The following is a 20,721-nucleotide window of genomic DNA, read 5'->3' on the forward strand; positions in this document are numbered from 1 at the left end:
GAAACAAGAGTTGACACAGTATTAACTTAACACTTGAAACATATATCAAATCTGCATTACTTAATTACGTCTTCAAGTTAAGACATGGGTTAAGTTAATCTATCCTCATGAAACAAGCAAAAGATGAAGACATTTCTATGCTAGCTGAACTACGATATTATATTCAGTAAGGTTCCACGGGGTCTCTGAACTTTGCTCCTGCATATATTGCAGCAGATCCAAGTTCTTCTTCGATCCTTAGAAGCTGCAGCACAACCACACCAAAAAAAAAGTCAGTCCAATTGAACACACATATAAATGGGTTTTTTACGCCTGATATCTAGTAGAACATAATTCGTAAGTTGCATGTGAGACTTCTTAGAATCTTGTTCGATAAGACGAAATTTCAGATTTTAAAGAAAGCTAAACAAAATTTTGGATTTTTAGAGAAACCTAAAAAGAATTTCAGTTACCTGGTTATATTTGGCAAGCCGTTCGGATCTGCATGGAGCTCCGGTTTTGATTTGGCCCTATTTCACCACAAGTAACAAGTAGTTGCAAATTAAGTGATGGATCAAATTTCAATTTTTACGAATACCGTGGAGAGAAGTGCTGGAGTTCCAAAAAAGGAAGCAGATGCTCACCGTAGCCAAACCAACAGAGAGATCAGCAATGAAAGTATCCTCAGTTTCACCACTGCATCCACAAAAAGAACTCAGTTTACCGTCTCAAATAATTATTTATTTACGTTTTCTATTATATTATATCAATAGAGAATGTTTACAACCTCCGGTGGCTAGCCATCACACCCCAACCAGCGTGTTTAGACATCTTTACAGCCTCGATACTCTCTGTTACTGAACCAATTTGATTCACCTAGTCAAAAAGAGAGAAAAGGCATAATCAGAATGTTCGCCTTTTAATGAGTAATCTACAAATAATAACGAAAATGAAAGAACTTAAAGAAGTCAAATCTAATACTTAACCATGCAAGAATCAAATAGTGGATATATGTTATTTGAGGAAAGTTATCATTCTAATTTAGCACGATATAATGTGTCATGCACGCTAAAACAATACTTTGGATTTTGAGAGACAAAATGGTATAATGTTAAACTGCATGGGAAGTCATAATTCGTAAACCATTACCTTTTAAATATAAGAAACCACGCCTTTTTAGTATAAGAAACCACATCCAAACGATGATTCGTAAGAACCTAATAAATTACATTGTTAAAATGCATGAACGCAAAAAAAATTTAGTACCTTCAACAAAAGGGCATTGCAGGTCTTCTCCTTGATTGCCTTCTCCACACGCTGAACAATCACATATACCATGATTAAGAGAAGAAATTATATCGTCTACAAGTTACTACTCATGTATATTACCTTTGGATTAGTGACAAGGAGATCATCTCCGACAATCTGTACTTCCCCCCCGACCTCACTGGTCATCTTAGCATAGTGTTCCCAGTCATCCTGGTCAAATGGGTCTTCAATGGACACAATTGGGTAATCTGTGACAAAGGACTTGTAAACGTTCTTCAAACTGTCTCCTGATATCTTCTCTGACCCGTCATTGTTCTGCAGTATATGGAAGATTCAATTTTAAATTGTTGATTCCATGTAGATAAAACTAAGCAGGAGACATGTTCAATAGGTTCATGGATCGATGCGCTATTATTGTTGGACAAATTCAAGCTTATAAATTTGCATTTAGTAAAATAACAGACACAACACAGATATAATTAGAAAAGAACAAAAAACCCATGGGTTTGTGTACAAAGGGCACTGGGTATCTCGTACCTCCTCCTTGAAATTTAAGTCGTAAGTCTTATCCTTATTATCATAAAACTCTGAAGCAGCAACATCCATCCCAATCACAACCTAATACAAGAAGCAGAGGCATACAATCAGATAATATGCAATACTGGGGAAGAATAAAACAGAAAAAATAGGAAGGAGATTCCAGGATGAGGAGACGGACTTACTTTGCCAGTGTATCCAGCCTTCCCTATTGCTGTCTTTAGAAGTTCAAGACCCTCTTTGTTTTCCTGTATATTTTACGTTTACAGAGAGGACAAATTACATCAGTACACACTGTCTAATATATTAATCTCAATACTTGAAAGTTGGTTCTGGTCCATTATTCGAAATTATATGCCTAAACAATGACACGTTTATCTACATTTTTAACCCTGGGGCACTATAGAGTTCATATTCCGCAAGAAATTACTCTTCAATTATTTATGTTAAAAGTTTAGTTAAAAAGTTAAGACATTTCACAAGATCTGTACATAGGAGTGACACTTAGGTTTAGTTAGCTTTAAGTGATGTACACCTCACCTTTGTTTGAAGGTAGGCTTCCGTCTTCAACAGAATTAGGCTAATTAGAAGTATAATTTTTGGGCTCACACCTTGTTAAATCATATTTTACATTTATCTGGAAAAAAACCTGGGTATTAGACTAATACCTAAAAGACATATTGAGATTTCAACAAGAAAAGGTCCAAGTTTCAACAAAGAACACGTCTGTAATGAAAAAACTGCAAACCTGAATATTAGGTGCAAAGCCACCTTCGTCACCTACATTTGTAGCATCCTGCCCATACTTCTTCTTAATTACAGCCTGAAATATAAACAAGCAATTTTATTAACTCCGCAGGAAGCCGTTCTGATTCGTAATTGGAACCAGTACCTTACACCCCATTGTTGGGGAAAGACCCCACTATAAGACACTTGAATTACATAATCGCTTTTACAGAAGTTCCAAAGGTAGAAGATGTGACTGTCACCTTCAAGTGATGGTATACTTCTACACCCATCTTCATGGCCTCCTTGAAGGAAGAAGCCCCAACAGGAAGGATCATAAATTCCTACAAAATGGAGAAGTGAGAAAATATTTCCACAATAACTACAAAAATCTCTATTTATTCTTATGCCAGGCCTTCACTAGCTGATCTTTATCCGTGGAGTACCTGCATTGCCAGTTTGTTGCCTGCATGTGAACCGCCATTGATGACATTGAAAGCAGGTACAGGTAGCACTAAGTTTTTGTTACCAGCAAGATTCGCAATATGCTGCAATATAAAAAGAAAAAAAATAGCCATGATACAAACTACATCAAATGATTGCGTACATCATGGAAGAAGGGATCATATTAACAAAAGAAATGTACCTTGTACAAGGGGATCTTGTTCACACTAGCTCCAGCCTTGCATATTGCAAGTGATACTGCCAATATAGCATTTGCGCCAAGCTGAATATATAGGTAATGAAATATTAGAATGGACAAATAGAGCAGAGGGAAATTGCAAGATGATAGTAATAGCGGAGTGAAAGTCGTAGCATAACGCCTATAATCACTATACCTTTTGTTTGCACCAACCCCACTCGTTGACTGTTCCATCAAGTTGTTGTACCATGAAGTTGTCGAGCGCAGTCTGCTTTGTTGGGTCCTATAAAAGATATTGTATGCATCAAACAAAACTTCTGGATTAGCCCACGAGAAAAGTCGAGAGTTTAATTATGCCTCAGAAGTACCTTGCCAATCAAAGCGGGTCCAATAATTCCGTTGACATTTTCAACAGCCTGATCAAGAAAGAAATAAATGATGTCACGAAAACCACTAAGCAGCTACTACTTTAGAAATCAAATGGATTATAGAGAAAGTAGTAGTAAAAATAATCTCAGAGAGTAATAACCTTTGAAACACCTTTGCCAAGGTAATCAGATCCGCCGTCTCTTAATTCTAGAGCTTCATAGATACCTTCACGGATAAACAATTAACCAAAGGAAAAAAGAATTCAATATTTATACAAGAGCTAAGCGGCTAATAAATAATAATCTGTTCCATTCAAACTCTGAACAAAAAAAATATTTTTATTTTTTCAAAATGCATCTCAAAGTGTAGAAGAAGCAAGGCATTGTCTTAGAAATACTAATGGTTTACCAGTAGAAGCTCCACTTGGAACAGCAGCCCTTGCTAGGGTTCCGTCTGATAAACTAACATCAACCTGAAATTTCATCATCATATTCAAATGTCTATGAAAAGAATCAAAAGATTGTCGTCAATCAAGTTAAAATCAGCAACTCGAATAATAAGCAGTAAATCAATCTAACAAAAGTAAACATGAAATTTTTTGAGGAGGAAATGCATTAAAATCCCCTTATTGGAACATAAGTAATACTGCTAGAAATTTGATTTTTGAGTGATGACCACCAAACAGGAACTATGGAGTAGTAATTATTAGAAATACAAAAATGATGAAAGGAAAAAAAGAATGAAAATGGAAGTACTAACTAACTTCGACGGTAGGGTTTCCACGACTGTCAAAAATCTGTCTAGCTTTAACTCCCCTGATCGTCGCCATTAATAAAAAATCTTGTAGCGATTTATACAAGAAAGAGTACGATGAACTTCGTTACTTCCGAACGCCTAGGATTTTGTAACTAGTTCTCCCGGAAGAGGATATTTATTGTGTAAGATCGTCCTAAGATCTTAACGGTTGATCAAGACAACCAATATGATTATATTTGATCATCTTTTTTTTTTTTTTTTTTTTTTTTTTTTCCGTAAGTCCTAATTAAATCCAATATATTACATGATTTGGAGAGTTTCAACCCTTTTAAGCACAATATGAGACTTACGAAAATAAATTACGATACAAGACTTACAAAAGTAAATTACATTACAAAGCTTACACGAGTACAACATTACAATAACAATATGCAGTAATAAAATGAAAAAACCCTAGAAGTCACAAAATGAAAAGACCCTAAAAATCTTAACCTTTATTGTACTTCAATATATATATAGGTACAATGAACCAAACTGAGGTTGTTGAGTGAATAAGATGCTGTCATCTCAATTTAATAAGTTGTTGTCCTCTTGATTCGATAAGATGTTGTCCAATCTTCATTTTTGTGCTCTTTTTTGTTTAATCACTGTTTTAACCAAAACAAACAATTATTGTAACGATTTAAAACCACTATTGATTTTCTCTTTCTCAATAATCTCATATTTGGGATTTACTCTCGGTTCTGATTTAGACCTCTCTTTATATTTGATAACAATATAAAAAGAGACATGAAAGACATAAAAAATCTGAACATGAAGAAGAAGATAAAAGATGATCAAATGAAACTCAAATCACATTAATCCCCCACTCGGATTAAAGTACAAATACTAAGAAAAAAAAATTAGAATTTTCTTTAAGGAAAAAGGAGATTCCGGTGAAGGAATCACTCCCTTCACCATAAAAATTAAAGACGGTTACTCTTGCAGGGACAAAATGAGAGCAAGATAGTTATGGGTGAAGAAACCGCCAACTGATATTTTAGTTGGTAAGATATGTGTATCGAAATCTTGGAGGTTCTTCATTCGGTACGGAGTGGATATAAAATTAGTAGTAACTACCTTTGGGTGATATAAAATTCAAAGTAGTACCATCAAAAAAAAAAATCGAAAGTAGTGAACCACATCACATCTTGTAACTAAAAATATAATTACACGTCAACAATTTGTTGTCCAAGTGAATGTGTTAACATAAGCTCCAAAATGCTGAAGGTCCCAGGTTCGGTCTACAGAGGAGATGGTTTCCATGGTTTATTGAACTTGAGATGTTAAGGTATAAAAATATGTTGTTGGATTTTAGGTCATATTTTAGTTGGACTTTAAGACCGTTCTTCGTAAGAGTTTGAATTTGACAGTTTCGTACTTATCACATCTTTAATGTATCAATGCCAATGTAATGACTATCGTAGATCGTAGTCAATTTCCAAATATATATATATATATATATAGTTGGTGGCCTTCAAATTTATTTCAAAATTTATTGGACACTATATTATGGCCAACTGGGTCAATTATAGTCTAGTGCGTTTTTTGTGGGTTTTTTTCTTGACCCAAGGTTATAATATCTCACCGGTAAGGGTTATATGCACGTACAAATTCTTTTTCTTCAAAAAACACCATCTTGGATCTTTGAAGATTGTTCCATTTGAGTGTATATTTCCAAAGGAACTTTCTTGGTGATAAGGTAAGAAGCATTTCATTCTTATTGACTAGAGAGAAAGTAGTTGAATGAATTTAGTACATGAGTTATTGTACCCTTCTCCCTATATCAGTGTGTCTATATAAATAGGAAGCCTCACCTTGTTCAATAAGCAAGCTCATGAACCTTCAAAAACCCCAACAACATCAACTTCCCAAAAAATGTCAAATACTCCAACTGATCGTCAGCCAAAGATAATGTTCTATTCCTACAGATATGACAGAATTAGAGGTGAGTCTTGGAACAACCGTGAGCCTGGCGAAATAGTTGATCTGAATAAGTATGTCACAACACGTGTGGACTGTGACTATGACATTTCCACAAGTGTAGCAGATTCGTCGTTCGTGGTCGACTCTTTCCTCTCCCGTCTGCCTAGATACGGATTTGGCGGCAAAAGGCAAGTTGTATGTCTTAATGTTCAATGGAACCCAAACCCGAAACCAGACCTAAACCCTGACCCAGTCATAAAGCCGGATATAGACCCAAATCCAGACCCAAACCCAACCAACAACAGAGAGAATAAGGTAGCGGCAACGCTTCAATTGTGTTACGAAAAGCATTGCCTTATAATTCAACTACTTCACTTAGATCGAATTTCAGAGAAACTAAGGAATTTTCTAGTTGATGATGAATCCATTTGTTTCGTTGGTGTGGGTGGTACCAACAACGAAGACATAGCTAAACTTAGAGTCGATTATGGGATCGAATGCGCTCATGTGGTTGAGTTGGAAGCATTGCTCCGTATGGTGTACGGGAAAAATAAGCAGCAAGAATTAAGTACTCTTGATTTGGTTGAATTGGGACGTGTGGTTTGTGGGTTATATATTAATATTCACCAGTAACCAGAAGATGTAAGTTGTTCTGATTGGGGTGCAAGAATGCTATCAAGCGAGCAAATTAAGTATGTTACTTTTGATCTCCATGTTTCTTGGTTGATTGGGAACAAGTTATTTGATCAAACTTCATGGGTAATTCTTTCTGGAAAAAATTTAAGTGGTGGTGGTTTGAATTAGTTCATGTCTCCACCCTATGTTTTGGTTGTTGTTTGTTTGGTTCCTCTAATTTGTTGTTTGGTTTTGGCCGTCTGTTTAGGGGGAGTGGTAATCTGATGTTTCTACTTTTTGAACCATGTGGATTTTATGAATGTTAAAATATGTTTTCTGCATCAATATCTCTTGTGAATTTTGAGTGGAATATTGTTTCCACTCGGGTACTTACAAAATTTTAAGTAGAAACTTTTGGTTAATTCCTTTCCCTTTTACTAGCCACTGTTCTTTTTATGGAGTCGCAAATAAACTCCCATTGTCCTTTAGAATTTACTGGTTTAAAAAATAATCTAACTATTTAATCAAGTAAACTTTTAGACTAAAAATTAAGGTGCCCCTTTGTCAATTTTGATTCTAAGTCTCTATTACTTGCAGACTATTTTAAATAGCCAACAGGATGCCTCCCTTAGATCCATTGTTGGTATGTCGTAATTGTTTGCTCCGGAGTGGTGGGGAATTTGGGGACCAAAAGCTAGAATAATCAAATAGTGTTAGAAAAATCACGGGTGTAGATGTCAATTACGGTGACCTTTGATACCTCGTTTCTAATCTCCGAATTATTTTGCATTTTAATTTATAGAAGTTTGTGTGAGAATGTTCTCACATATAGAAATAAAAATAAAAATAAAAATAGGTGATCAGACAACCATGAGTATGATGTGTAAGTCATCTTTACTCGCCGAGCGGAGGGTAAGATGCCAAAAGAAAAACGAATAAGGACTTGGAAGTAGAAGATTGCAATGGGGGAGGTCTTTTTTAGTCCAAAAGTATTGGGGGTAGAAGTAAATGGGCTTTCAAACACCCCTATGATAGCTCTAAAGGTCTTTATATGTCCTTTAGAACCTAAGATTACTTAATTAGCGGTCATAGTGGTTATCTAAATTCATGATATATTGCATATAATACTCATAATGTATCAATACCATTGAAATGTAATAACTGTTGAATTCCAATCTAAAAAAACAACTCATAACTCAGTTGGTAAGGCAAGCTTTCTACAAAAAAAAAAAAAAATTGGTAAAGCATGTATTTTGATTCCAGAGTAGATATGAAATTAGCTATCATTGGCTTTGAGTTTGGGTAGTTAGTTTGATCCTGACCTGAGTGAGGGTAAGTGTGAAGGCCCACTGTGAAAAGCATATCTCTTGGTGCTCTTCAAATTTACTTCACATTTTATTGGACACTATATCTACGGACCCATTGGGTCAATTTCAGTCTAATGTGTTTTTTTAGGGAAGTTTATAGTAGTAATATCAAACTGGTAAGGCTATACTTACATACCTTTCTCAAAAAAAAAAAAAAAAAACTATAGATACCTATAAATTTTAATTTTCAAAACCCACCATCTTCTTCTGAAGATTGTTCCATTTGAGTGTAAATTTAACTTTTTTTTTTTTTTTTTTTTTGTTGAACTAAAAAAATTTAACTTTCTTAGTAATAAGGTAAGAAGCATCTCCTTCTTATTGATGACTATTGACTAGAAAAAAGTGAGTAGTTGAAGTACTAGTATTTAGTACTAAATGGGAGTTTGATAGAAACCAGAGAAAGATAGAATTTCATTAATCGAATGAAGTTTTCATTATTGATTCAATTACAAAGATTGAGCTTATATAGACTTTCATACATTCGGTTATAGAGAGAGAATGGGATAACAGATTCTGTTAATCCCAACAACCTCTAACTACCAAGGTTGTTATTCTACTAAAGGCACCTCTATTACTTAGGGGGGGGGGGGGGTAGTGGTTGGGGACTTTGGGGGACATTTTCATGTCCCCCAATGTCCGTGTTATTGGTTGGGGACATTTGAAATGTCCCCAAATGTCCGTGTTATTGGTTGGGGACATTTCAAATGTCCCCAAATGTCCGTGTTATTGGTTAGGGACATTTCAAATGTCCCCAAATGTCTATGTTATTCGTTCGGGACACGAAATTAGGGACATTTCAAGACAAATTGGTTTTGGGGACATTTGGAGACATTTTAGTGTAAATTTGGAGAACTTTTGGAGAGAAAATGTCTCTCAAAATATGGAAGACACTTGGGGACATTTGAGTAAGGAAGATAATAAAAATAATTATTATTATCAAATCATATTATAATAATATTATCTTATTATTATATTACTACATTATTATATTATTATTATTATATTATTATTATTATTATATTATTATTATTATATTATTATATTATTATTATATATTTGAGTAAAGAAGGTAATAAAAATAATTATTATTATCCAATCATATTATAATAATATTATCTTATTATTATATTACTACAGTATTATATTATTATTATATTATTATTATTATTATTATTATATATTTGAGGAAGGTAATAAAATTTTATTATTATCAAATCATATTATTATAATATTATATTATATTATATTATATTATATTATATTATATTATATTATATTATATTATATTATATTATATTATATTACTATTGTATTATTATTATTATATTATATCACTATTATATTATATTATATTGTATTATATTATATTATATTATTATTATATTAATATTTAACTATATTAAATAATAAATATTTACCAATTGTCCATCAATGTCCACAGATATCTACAGATGTTTACGAAAGTCAAAAAATATATATTTAGAAATATTAATTAATTTTTTTTATTTCATATGGTAAGACAGTAATAATATTAAAATAATAAATATCAACTAAATATCTATCAATGTCCACAGATATTCACGGATGTCTACGAAAGTCGAAAAATATATTTTCAAAGTAGTAGGGCAAATTTCATCAAAAAAAAGTAGTAGGGCAAATTTATTTCGTATGATTAGACAATAATGATTACATTAAAATAATAAATGTCTACCAACTGCCATCAATGTCCTCAGATATCCACAGATGTCCACAAAAGTCGAAAAATATATTATTGAAATATGAGTACAAATATATTATTTCATATGGTTTGACAATAATGATAATATTAAAATAATAAATGTCTACCAATTATCCTTCAGTGATGAGATAATAATAATAATAGTAATAATAATAATAATAATAATAATAATAATAATAATATCTACTACACATTTTGTCCATGAATTCAATATGTTGAAATGTCCCCAGGACATTTTGTCCATGAGCCAAATGTCTTGAAATGTCTCTGAAACATTTTGTCTATGAATCAAATGTCCTGAAATGTCCATAAAGACATTTTGTCTACGGACAAATGTCCCGAAATGTCTTGAAATGTCTCTGGAACATTTTGTCTCTGAGTGTCCTCCAATGTCCTGAACCACTACCCCCCCCCCCCCCTTATACATTTCTTCACTTACACCTCGTTTACACCTTCGTCTTTACTTATACTAACACCTAGAATACACTCATATTTGTATTCATTATCATTCCTCCTCAAGATGATGGGTCGATCAGAACCATTAGCTTGCCTCTTAGATTGAGAAATTGATCCTTAGCAAGACCCTTTGTAAACAAATCAGCTGATTGTTCTAATGATGGAATATACCTGATTTCAAGTTGACCAGAGGCTACTAAGTCCCTAACAAAATGATAATCGACTTCAATGTGTTTTGTCCTAGCATGACAAATTGGATTGGCCGCAATGTTCTTTGCTCCTAGATTATCACAATATAAAACCATTGGAAGAGACACCTGTTGATGGAGCTCCTCAAGAAGAAATGAAATCCAGAGTACTTCAGCAGAGGTGATGGAGAGAGCTTTGTATTCAGCTTCTGTAGAGGACTTTGCAACAGTTGGTTGCTTCTTAGAGCACCAGGACACTAGTGATGTACCAAGCACAATACAAAAACCACTTGTTGATCTTCTTGAATCAGGGCAACCAGCCCAATCAGAGTCTGAGTAACCTCTTAGATTAGAAATGTCTCCTGGTGTTATAGTAATCCCACAGTCAATTGTCCCTTTGATATACCTTAAAATCTTCTTCATGAGTTGAATATGAGATGATCTTGGTGCTTGCATAAACTGGGCTGCATAATTCACAGCATAAGCCAAGTCAGGTCTGGTCATGGTTAGATATTGAAGACCTCCAATTATACTTCTGTAGAAGGTTGGATCAGAAATCAGTTCACCATCAGACTTGGATAATCTATTTCCTCCTGGAACTGGAGTACAACTAGGTTTGGACTCCAGCAACTCAGCTTTTTCAAGTAAGCTTAGAGCATATTTCTTTTGGGTGAGGAATAGAGCAGAAGAGTTAGCTCGAGATACTTCAATCCCCAGGAAGAAGTGAAGAGGACCCAAGTCCTTCATAGCAAATTCTTTGCTAAGAGTAAGCACAAGAGAATTCATAATAGCACTATTACTCCCAGTTAGAATGATATCATCAACATATAGGAGTAAGACCATTATAGCAGAATCTGTGAATTGGACAAACATTGAATGGTCATGAGCACTTCTCTTGAAACCCAAAGTGAGAAGAAAAGAGCCAAATCTCTGAAACCAAGCTCTTGGAGCCTGTTTCAAGCCATAAAGGCTTTTATGAAGATGACATACATAAGAAGGATATTCCAAGTCAACAAAACCTTGAGGCTGAGTCATAAAAACCTTCTCTTGGAGTACTCCATGCAAGAAAGCATTGGATACATCCAACTGCTGGATATTCCATTTATTTGAAATAGCTACATTAAGAACTGTTCTTATAGTAGCAGCTTTTACTACTGGACTAAATGTCTCAGAGTAATCCAAACCATCTTTTTGGTGATAGCCCTTTGCCACAAGTCTGGCTTTGTATCTCTCCACAGAGCCATCAGACTTATATTTTACTTTAAAAACCCATTTACAACCTAAAAGATTCATAGATGGACCAGGAGGAACTAATGACCATGTTTCATTCTTTTTTAATGCTTGAAATTCTTCCTTCATAGCATTAACCCACTTAGGATTTGAAGAAGCTTCTTTGAAAGTTGAGGGTTCTTTATGTTTGAGCAACATGGTCAGATAAGATTGAGATAAAGGGTGAGTAATGGTAAAGTGAGAAACATAATCTGGAATGCTCTTTGGTTGGATATACCATTCCTTAGTCGAGTTACCATTCTATGACTTGGTTCAGGACCATTAGGCTCATTTACTGATGTGCTAGCTTGAGGAGAGTGTTCATGTATAGAAGGAATATCAAGTATTGAAGGTATAGGATTGACAGGTGAAAGAGGTAGTTGCAATGTGATAGGTGAGGATTCAGAGTTAGACTCAACTTGACCCATGTCAGCAAAGGGAAAAGTGGTCTCTTCAAAAATGACATTCCTAGATATATGAACTTTATGAGTTTCTAAGTCAAAACACTTATAACCCTTATGAGAAGAACTATAGCCAATGAATACACACCTAGATGACTTAGGACTTAGCTTGTCTTGTCTAATAGCACCTAAGTGAGGATAACATAAGCATCCAAATGTCTTTAAGAGAGAGTAATCAGGTGTTTTGTGAAATAATACCTCATAAGGAGACTTGCTCTGAAGAATCTTGGTTGGAAGCCTATTAATGGTGAACACAGCAGCTGAAAAAGCTTCAAACCATAAATTCTTTGGAGAATGAGATTGAAATAGGAGAAAATTCCCCATCTCAGTGATCTGTCTATTTCTCCTCTCAGCCCTTCCATTTTGCTGAGGAGTATAGAGACAAGAACTTCTAAATAGGATTCCACATTGATCCAAGTACTGTTTGAATTCTCCTTTGGACAACTCCAATGCACCATCACTTTGGAAATACTTGATAGAAGTATTGAATAAGTTTTCATGTGAGGTTTTGAACAATTTGAAGTACTTGAGGCTGTCAGACTTGTATTTCAGAGGATATATCCATAGAAACCTACTGAAATCATCTAAAAATAATATGAAGTACTTATCTCCATTGAAAGTCACATGAGGAGAAGGACCCCAAATGTCACAATGTATCAAGTACAAAGGAGATTCAGTATAGCTATCTGATATAGGAAATGGTAGTAATTTACTTTTAGCAATGGAACATGGATGGCATAAACTCTTAGATGGCTTGTCTAGCACAGAGATCAGTTTGTTTCTTGAGAGAAGATGAATTATAGCATCTGATGTGTGACCTAGTCTAGTATGCCAAATAGAGTATGGTGCAGCAAGAGACACAGCATAGACTTGATGATCATGCTCATTTTGTATACCAAATACAATAGGATATAGATGATTCCTAACTGATCCCTCATTGAGAATGTCTTCAGACCATAGGTCTTTTATTTGATAACCCCAAGGTGTAAAAGTCATAGAGCATTGGTTGTCATATGTAAATTTTGAGATAGAAAGTAAGTTCCTTTTGAGTTTAGGAACATATAGCACATTAAACAAGTCAAAATTATAGGATGGAGTATGAAGTTGAGCATTACCTGTAGCAGCAATAGGAATTGAAAGTCCATTTCCAATCATTACATAATCAGAACCCTTATATTCTTGTTGATCAATAATGGTAGTAGGATCATTTGTCATATGACTGGTGGCTCCAGTATCAGCCAACCAGACCTTCTCAGTGATGGTATTATGAACTTCATTTGTTGGATTTTTATGTGAAGGAACTATGACTACCATATTTGCCTCTTCACAATTGAATTCATCTGAATTGTAGTCAAAATTTGACTCATACAATTCCTCATCTGTTGGAGTGTAAGCTCCCATTTTCTCATTTTTACTTTCATCTATACTTTCATAAAGATGGATACCAGCAAAGTTTCCTTTGATAGGTTTAAATTGCTGAGGAAACCTCTTTTGAGGTTGAATTTGATCATTTTTACTTTGTGGATTCTTTATAGAATCATCAGGAGCATATCTATACCTGCATTTTGAAGCAAAATGTCCCCATCTTTTGCATATGCCACAAGGAACAGTACTAAAATCGAAATCAGAAGCTGATTCTCCTAGATTTTGATTAGAAGAAGAAGAAGATCCTCTATAAGAATTAGAAACTATCTTTCCTTGATCTACTTGATAAGAATTCCTGTAATTTTGATGTGATTGAGAAGATCTATTTGGATTAAAAGATTTATAACCAGTTCTAGAAGGAAGATTCTTTACAAAGTAAGCTGAACTATCATCCTCCTGAATTTGAGTTTTCAACCATTGTTCATGATGGATTAGACGAGTTCTAAGTTCAGAGAAAGTTATAGGTGTTTCTCTATTATGAATAGCTATAACAAAGGATCGATAATCTTTTCCAAGACCTTTTAGAACAATTCGACTAAGTTCCTTATCAGATAATCGATCATTAACAGCAATTAAAGAGTCAGATAATACCTTGATCTTTCGAAGATACTCAGTTGTAGAAGATTCACCTTTCTTTATCGATTGAATTTGTTCACGAAGGGAGGAAATCCTTGCCTCATATTCTTCAACATAATTTTGCTCCAGATAGCTCCAAATTTCTCTAGAAGTTTGAAGTCCAAGCACATCCGAAGAAATAGAGTGAGTAAATGTTGCTTTCATACATGATTTGACAAAATTGTCTGTTTTCCTCCATTGAAGATAAAGAGGATTAGGAATTTCATGATTGTTCTCTATAATTGACTTATTTGGAGGAACAATTGAGCCATCGACGAAACCAAAGAGATCAGTACTGATTAGAATTGCTTCGAATTGATCCTTCCATATTAAAAAATTCGATCCATCAAGTTTTTCCGAGACAAAACTTGCTATATTAGATATGGAAGTATTTGGTGAAGAAAGATTTGGTGATGAAATTGAATGCGATGATTGAGAAGCCATTAGAGATTAATGAGAATGAATCTCGATTTCCTAGAGAGAGAAAGTGATTTGAAGAAGAAGAAGTAGAGAAAAAAAAAACCACAGCTCTTATACCATGATAGAAACCAGAGAAAGATAGAATTTCATTAATCGAATGAAGTTTTCATTATTGATTCAATTACAAAGATTGAGCTTATATAGACTTTCATACATTCGGTTATAGAGAGAGAATGGGATAACAGATTCTGTTAATCCCAACAACCTCTAACTACCAAGGTTGTTATTCTACTAAAGGCACCTCTATTACTTATACATTTCTTCACTTACACCTCGTTTACACCTTCGTCTTTACTTATACTAACACCTAGAATACACTCATATTTGTATTCATTATCAGAGTTATTGTACTACTCTTTTCCCTATATTGTACTACTCTTTTCCCTATATTAATTAGTAGCATGTCTATATGTATAAATAGGAAGATTCACGCCCTCACCTCCCTGTTCAAGCAATCTAACAAACCTTCAAAGACCCCCTCCCCCCAACCAACATCAACAACTATTCAACTTCCCAAAAAATGTGTACTGCTGTGACTGATCATCATCATATCACAAACTTCTACTCCACCAGACATGACAAAATTTATGGGACTACGATTGAGCCTGGCAATGTGATTGATATGGATAAGTTTGTCACAAGGGTTGTGCAGGATAACTATCGCATATCCACATGTGTAGCAGATTCGGCACTCTTGATCGACTCTTTCCTCTTCTGTCAGCTGCCTGAGTTTATTTTTCGCACCAAAAGGCTTGTTCTAGGTCTTAATGTTCAATGGAACCCAAACACGAAAACAGACCTAAATCCTGACCCAGTTATAAAGCCAGGTATAGTCCCAAACCCAAACAACACCAGTGAGAATAAGGTAGCAGCCACGCTTCAATTATGTTACGAAAAGCATTGCCTTATAATTCAACTACTTCACTTGGATCAAATTTCTCAGAAACTGAGGAATTTCCTAGTTGATGAATCCGTTTGTTTCGTTGGTATGGGTGGTACCAACAAGGAAGACATAGCTAAACTTAGAGTCGATTATGGGATTGAATTCCCACCTCTGCTTGAGTTGAAACATTGCTTGGTATGGTTTATGGATATGATAGGCAGCAAGAATTAAGTAAGCTTGATTTGGTAGAGTTGGTGCGTGTGGTTTGTGGAATACATATTGATAGTTGTCAGAAACCAGAAGACGCAAGTTATTCTGATTGGGGTGCAACAATGCTGTCAAGTGAACAAATCCAATATTACTAGCATATTTGTTGATAAAAATATGTTTCAAGTAGATTAGTAATTCAACAAAAAAAGAAAGTAGACTAGCATATTTGTTTCCACTCTATAACTCTTTTATAACCTTTCAACAAAAAAAAACTCTTCTATAACTATCTACAATGATAGGGGGTATTTGGGAACCAACGACCTATAATAATCAAGAGGAGAAAAAAATCAATGGTATAGATACCAATTGTGGCGACTTTCGACCTATCATCTCCAATCTTCAAATCATTTTTTGCATTTTAATTTATATAAGAGTGGTAATTTACTAAGTTTGGACAACTTGTTTGGTTTGGTTCCTACATATAATATTTCTCTTCTTAAAGTCACACATGTAAAAGGTAATCCAACAACTATGAATATAATAGTAGTAGCTAGGATCTCTCCACTCCTTTCCGATTGGTTATGAATCTTTAATGAACTTTTGCTTTTCTTCTTTGTGCGGACATTGAGCTCCATCTTTGGCTCATGGAGTGGAGGGTAAGATGTCAAAAGAAAAACGAGTAAGGACTAAGATGTAGAAGATCACAATGAGTGAGGGTATTTTTTTAAGTTCAAAAGTATGAGGGGTAAAGTACAATTAAAATGTTGAAGCACGTCGTTGTGATTTTGGATCGGACGGACAGCAAAAAACCTACCAAAACCCCATTCTCTTGATCTTTTCTTACCGTCTCTCTTTGCTTCTCAAAACAGAACCTCCTCCATTACCGACTGCTCTTGCAACACCAAAACTAGGTATTCCCTCTCTCTCTCTCTCTAACTGTTTATTACGCTTTGTTTCTCTCTCGTGAGCAACAATTTTGGGAGATTTTCATAAGGGTAACTCTAGATGTTTAATCCTGTAAAACAGAACCTCCTCCATTACCGACTGCTCTTGCAACACCAAAACTAGGTATTCCCTCTCTCTCTCTCTCTAACTGTTTATTACGCTTTGTTTCTCTCTCGTGAGCAACAATTTTGGGAGATTTTCATAAGGGTAACTCTAGATGTTTAATCCTGTAAAACTCTTTAAACTAAACTTTGATATATAGCAAGCAAGAACTCTTTAAACACTCAAACGATCCTACTTTTTCATATATTTATTGTCTATACATATTTTATGTTTCTTTTCTTATAAAAAAAACCCAAATTTTGCATTTGTTTGATTAAGTAGTATCTGTTTATATGTCCAATTAATGTAAATTAATTAATCGTAATTTCTCTATGTAATTTAGTTATGGTTAGAAGTTTTGAATTAGGCATGTTTCTTGATTATCAAATATCAATTGAATCATTCATTGTTTGTGATATGGGTTTTCCTTTTTCAGATTGGTTTCTTATTGGATTGAAATGGGTGGGCTTAAAAGAAATCCTTCAATTTTTCAAAAACCAGTCGAGGAAGATGACATGGAAGATGTTATGAGTGATTCTCAATCTGAACCTGAATCAGAATCTGAACAAGAGTCAGAAGAAGAGGGAGATGTAAAATTGGATGAACCTTCAAATACTTCTATATACAACAGAGAAGGGCTAACTGAGCAGCTTTCAGAACTGAGCTGGCCTGAGAATGTCGAATGGAATCATAAGCTGACTGTTGATATCGATCAAGAAGAAAAGGTGGATGTTAATGATGATTTAGCACGTGAACCTTCGTTCCATAACCAAGCACTGGAAGGAACAAAGAAAGCCTTTGAGAAGCTTCAATCAATGTGTATTCCTTTTCTCAGGCCTTCCGATTACTACGCGGAGATGGTTAAGACAGACTCACACATGGTGAACGTGAAGGGCCGGCTCTTAGTGGAGAAGAAGAAGATGGAGGAAGCCGACGAAAGAAGGAAAGCTAGAGTGGCTAAGCAAATAGCTAAAGAAGTCCAATCACAAAAGCTCAAAGAAAAATCCAAGCAAAAGAAAGACGATTTTGAGAATGTTAAGAAGTGGAGGAAGCAAAGACAACAAAGTGGATTTGCCCCTGGAAAAGATGGTGATGATGAAATGGGGTTGTCGTTTGAAGATGGTACTAAATCATTTGAGAGGTCTAAAGGGAAGAGACCTGGAGTTCGCCCAGGTGATAGATCAGGTGGGATGGCGAGAAGAGGCGGTTTTAAGGCGGGTGGTAAGAAAGGCAACGATAAGGTAAGAAATAACAGGGAAAGAAGGGACTCTAAATTTGGGTTTGGAGGGAAGAAAGGAATGAACAAGCAGAACACAGCAGCAACAACAGATGATTTTAGAGGATTCAATCAAGGAGAATCTGCAGGAAAGAAGAAAAGGAAGTTCTGATCAGTCCGAAGATAATATATCTCAATGTGTTTCAGCTAAAGTGATCATAGCTGCTCCCCAAGATGAGTGTCTTTTTTGTTATCTTTAAGTTTTGGATTTCATGTTTTATTAACTACATTTACTTATGCCTTTTGTTATCAACAAAAAGAACATAAGACGAGGTTATATTCGATCTGAATTTTATTTTATTTTTCTTCTGATCTTTAAGATATTGATTTGAGTCCTTGTTTCTTTCTCTCTTTTATTTCACTTTCTTTTCATGTGTTTCTAATTCGATATTCAAATCAACTACTTCATTTGTTTTGTTTTCAATTTAGTAGAGCACCCGAGGCCGATAATAATTTGTAGATGCCACGCTGTTTTTAGGAGAAAGCTTCTTGAATAAAATAATCCCTTGTCAACGTCGCTATCGCTTTCACACTACTCCACTTCTTATTTTATTTTCATTGAAGTACAAAACAAAAAGAGCTTCTTCTTTGGCACACTTTCTTCCCCAAATATATCCTTTATAACATCTCATTTTCAAAGCAATTCTAAACTCATTACCTCTCTCTAGTCTCTTTTCTCTCTGTTGTCTTTGTGTTCAGACATCTTATCTCTTCTTCCTGCAATATGTTTGATTCTACCATTGAGTTCATTGCCATTGGTGCTTCAAACTCTCACCTAATCTTTTGTTTCTGCAACTTCATTATAATAGCTATCCTCTTAACCAATAAAAGTTTGAATCTCGATTCTGAGCTGCCTGATCAAGAAAACATTGTTTCCCCCTCCATTACCATTCAGAAAACTGAGAAAAAACAAGATGGATTAAGTGAAGCTGTGGTTAGTGATGCAGTAGGAGAAGAAACATTTTCCAGGAAAATATTGGAGTCCGAAGCAAATAAAGAAATTTCATACCATAATGATAAAGACTATTGCGATGTTGAAAGTAACGACAACAACGTTGATGATGAGTACGACGATGAATTGAAGAGAAGAGCTGAGGAATTTATAGAGAAGATTAATAAAACATGGAAGGCAGAGAAGTTGGCTGCAATGAGGATATCTGTTATTTAAATTTTGTCTAATTACGATTTAAGTATAACTAACTGTTTATATCTAGGTTGGAATTTTTGGCAATGCTTTTGAAAATGAGATTGTAAAACGTTTTAAATAAGGGTGTTTCTAAAGGCACCGGGCCAAAGGCTGGTAGCATCCGTAAATTTTATGGACTCGGGTCAATGGCCATTGACCCGAATTCTCTATGAGCACCTGTTTTCCCTCTCTTCCTTTCTCTCCTCTCTCTACATCTATGCTCAAAAAGTCGGAAATCGGGACTAGTCGGTCGACCCGGGCCTAGCTACTAGGCGGGATGACAACGGGACCAGTCGGGTTTCATCGGTTAAACTTAAAATATAAATACATATATAATATATATATATATATATATAATTGCATATATTATTATATTATATACTATAAATTATTACCATTATAAACATGGTTTATACATTAGAAATACAAAATTATAAATAAAATCAACTAATTATGGAAGTTATAAAATAAATCAACTAATTTTATCCAGTTAGAAGTAAGAACTTACTTAGAGAAAGAAATAAGAACAAGATGTAGAAACAATTAGAGTATAGAGAGAGAAAGAGAGATAATAAACAAGGTCGAACATACTTAGAGAGTTAGAGAGAGAAAGAGAAGAAAACATAATGATAGAGAGGGAAACTTTACTTGCAATGGAGGATTGGAGCTAGTTCTTGTTAAAGGAGTGAAGGGAAAACCCTTGAAACCTAGATCTAGGAAAATCTCGTTTCTAAAAAAAAAACCTACCTGACCCATAAACGAGTAACTCGGGGCCTAGCCAAGTCGGCTAGTCGGCTTCAGGCGCCGCATTACTCGCTTCTCTAAAAGGACTAGAACTTTTGACCCTAGTCGAGCGGCCACATGGGGACTAGCGTGTGATCGGGGCCCAGGCGATGCCTAGGCGGGGACTTTTAAAGCATAGCTCTACATCTTCACGTTTAATCACAAAGAAATCAAACAAGAAGCAGGATAGAAAACATGATTAATTGGGTACTTAATTTGGGATTTGATTAATAATTAGAAGAATTGAAGCAGCATTCTTCACTATTGGATACTTTTTAGCTCAATTTTAGTGGGTTTCAAAGTCAAACCAGATTCGGTCTGGTTTAAACTACCCAGGAGGTTAGATGTTAGATAGAGTTTCTAGGGTTTCTTTGGATCCTTGTCTACTACAACTCCTATTGACACACACCCTAATTTAAATCTCTGCTTTCGTTCTTTGACCAAACTTTGACAATTTTCATTTTGAACTGTTGGTGGT

The 20,721-nt window shown here is 34.8% G+C and overlaps 2 protein-coding genes across 3 annotated transcripts; one reads left to right on the forward strand and one right to left on the reverse strand.

Moving 5' to 3' along the window:
• Window positions 1–5,252, reverse strand: LOC147535124 (enolase-like). The gene is made up of 17 exons (XM_086648268.1): window positions 4,287–5,252; window positions 3,932–3,995; window positions 3,684–3,748; window positions 3,523–3,570; window positions 3,351–3,437; window positions 3,158–3,238; window positions 2,958–3,059; window positions 2,775–2,855; window positions 2,534–2,608; window positions 1,971–2,033; window positions 1,786–1,866; window positions 1,369–1,563; window positions 1,246–1,296; window positions 767–855; window positions 624–675; window positions 453–509; window positions 1–244 (listed from the first exon to the last, which is right to left on the reverse strand). Exons 1-17 carry the CDS (start codon window positions 4,350–4,352, stop codon window positions 164–166), a joined length of 1,338 nt encoding a protein of 445 aa, XP_086504394.1. The 5' UTR covers window positions 4,353–5,252; the 3' UTR covers window positions 1–163.
• Window positions 5,253–16,802: 11,550 nt separating this feature from the next.
• Window positions 16,803–18,617, forward strand: LOC147535125 (putative rRNA-processing protein EBP2 homolog). Of its 2 annotated transcripts, none has more exons than XM_086648869.1 (2): window positions 16,803–16,862; window positions 17,435–18,617. In XM_086648869.1, exon 2 carries the CDS (start codon window positions 17,457–17,459, stop codon window positions 18,384–18,386), a length of 930 nt encoding a protein of 309 aa, XP_086504995.1. In that variant the 5' UTR covers window positions 16,803–16,862; window positions 17,435–17,456; the 3' UTR covers window positions 18,387–18,617. The 2 variants fall into 2 exon arrangements, with proteins under 2 accessions (XP_086504995.1, XP_086504993.1); XM_086648867.1 differs by lacking the exon at window positions 16,803–16,862 and adding an exon at window positions 16,899–17,019.
• Window positions 18,618–20,721: the final 2,104 nt, after the last annotated feature.

Source organism: Eschscholzia californica, unplaced genomic scaffold (genome assembly GCF_041429995.1).
Source record: "Eschscholzia californica isolate CP2 unplaced genomic scaffold, dmEscCali1.0.p SCAF_6, whole genome shotgun sequence".
Taxonomy (NCBI): Eukaryota; Viridiplantae; Streptophyta; class Magnoliopsida; order Ranunculales; family Papaveraceae; genus Eschscholzia; species Eschscholzia californica.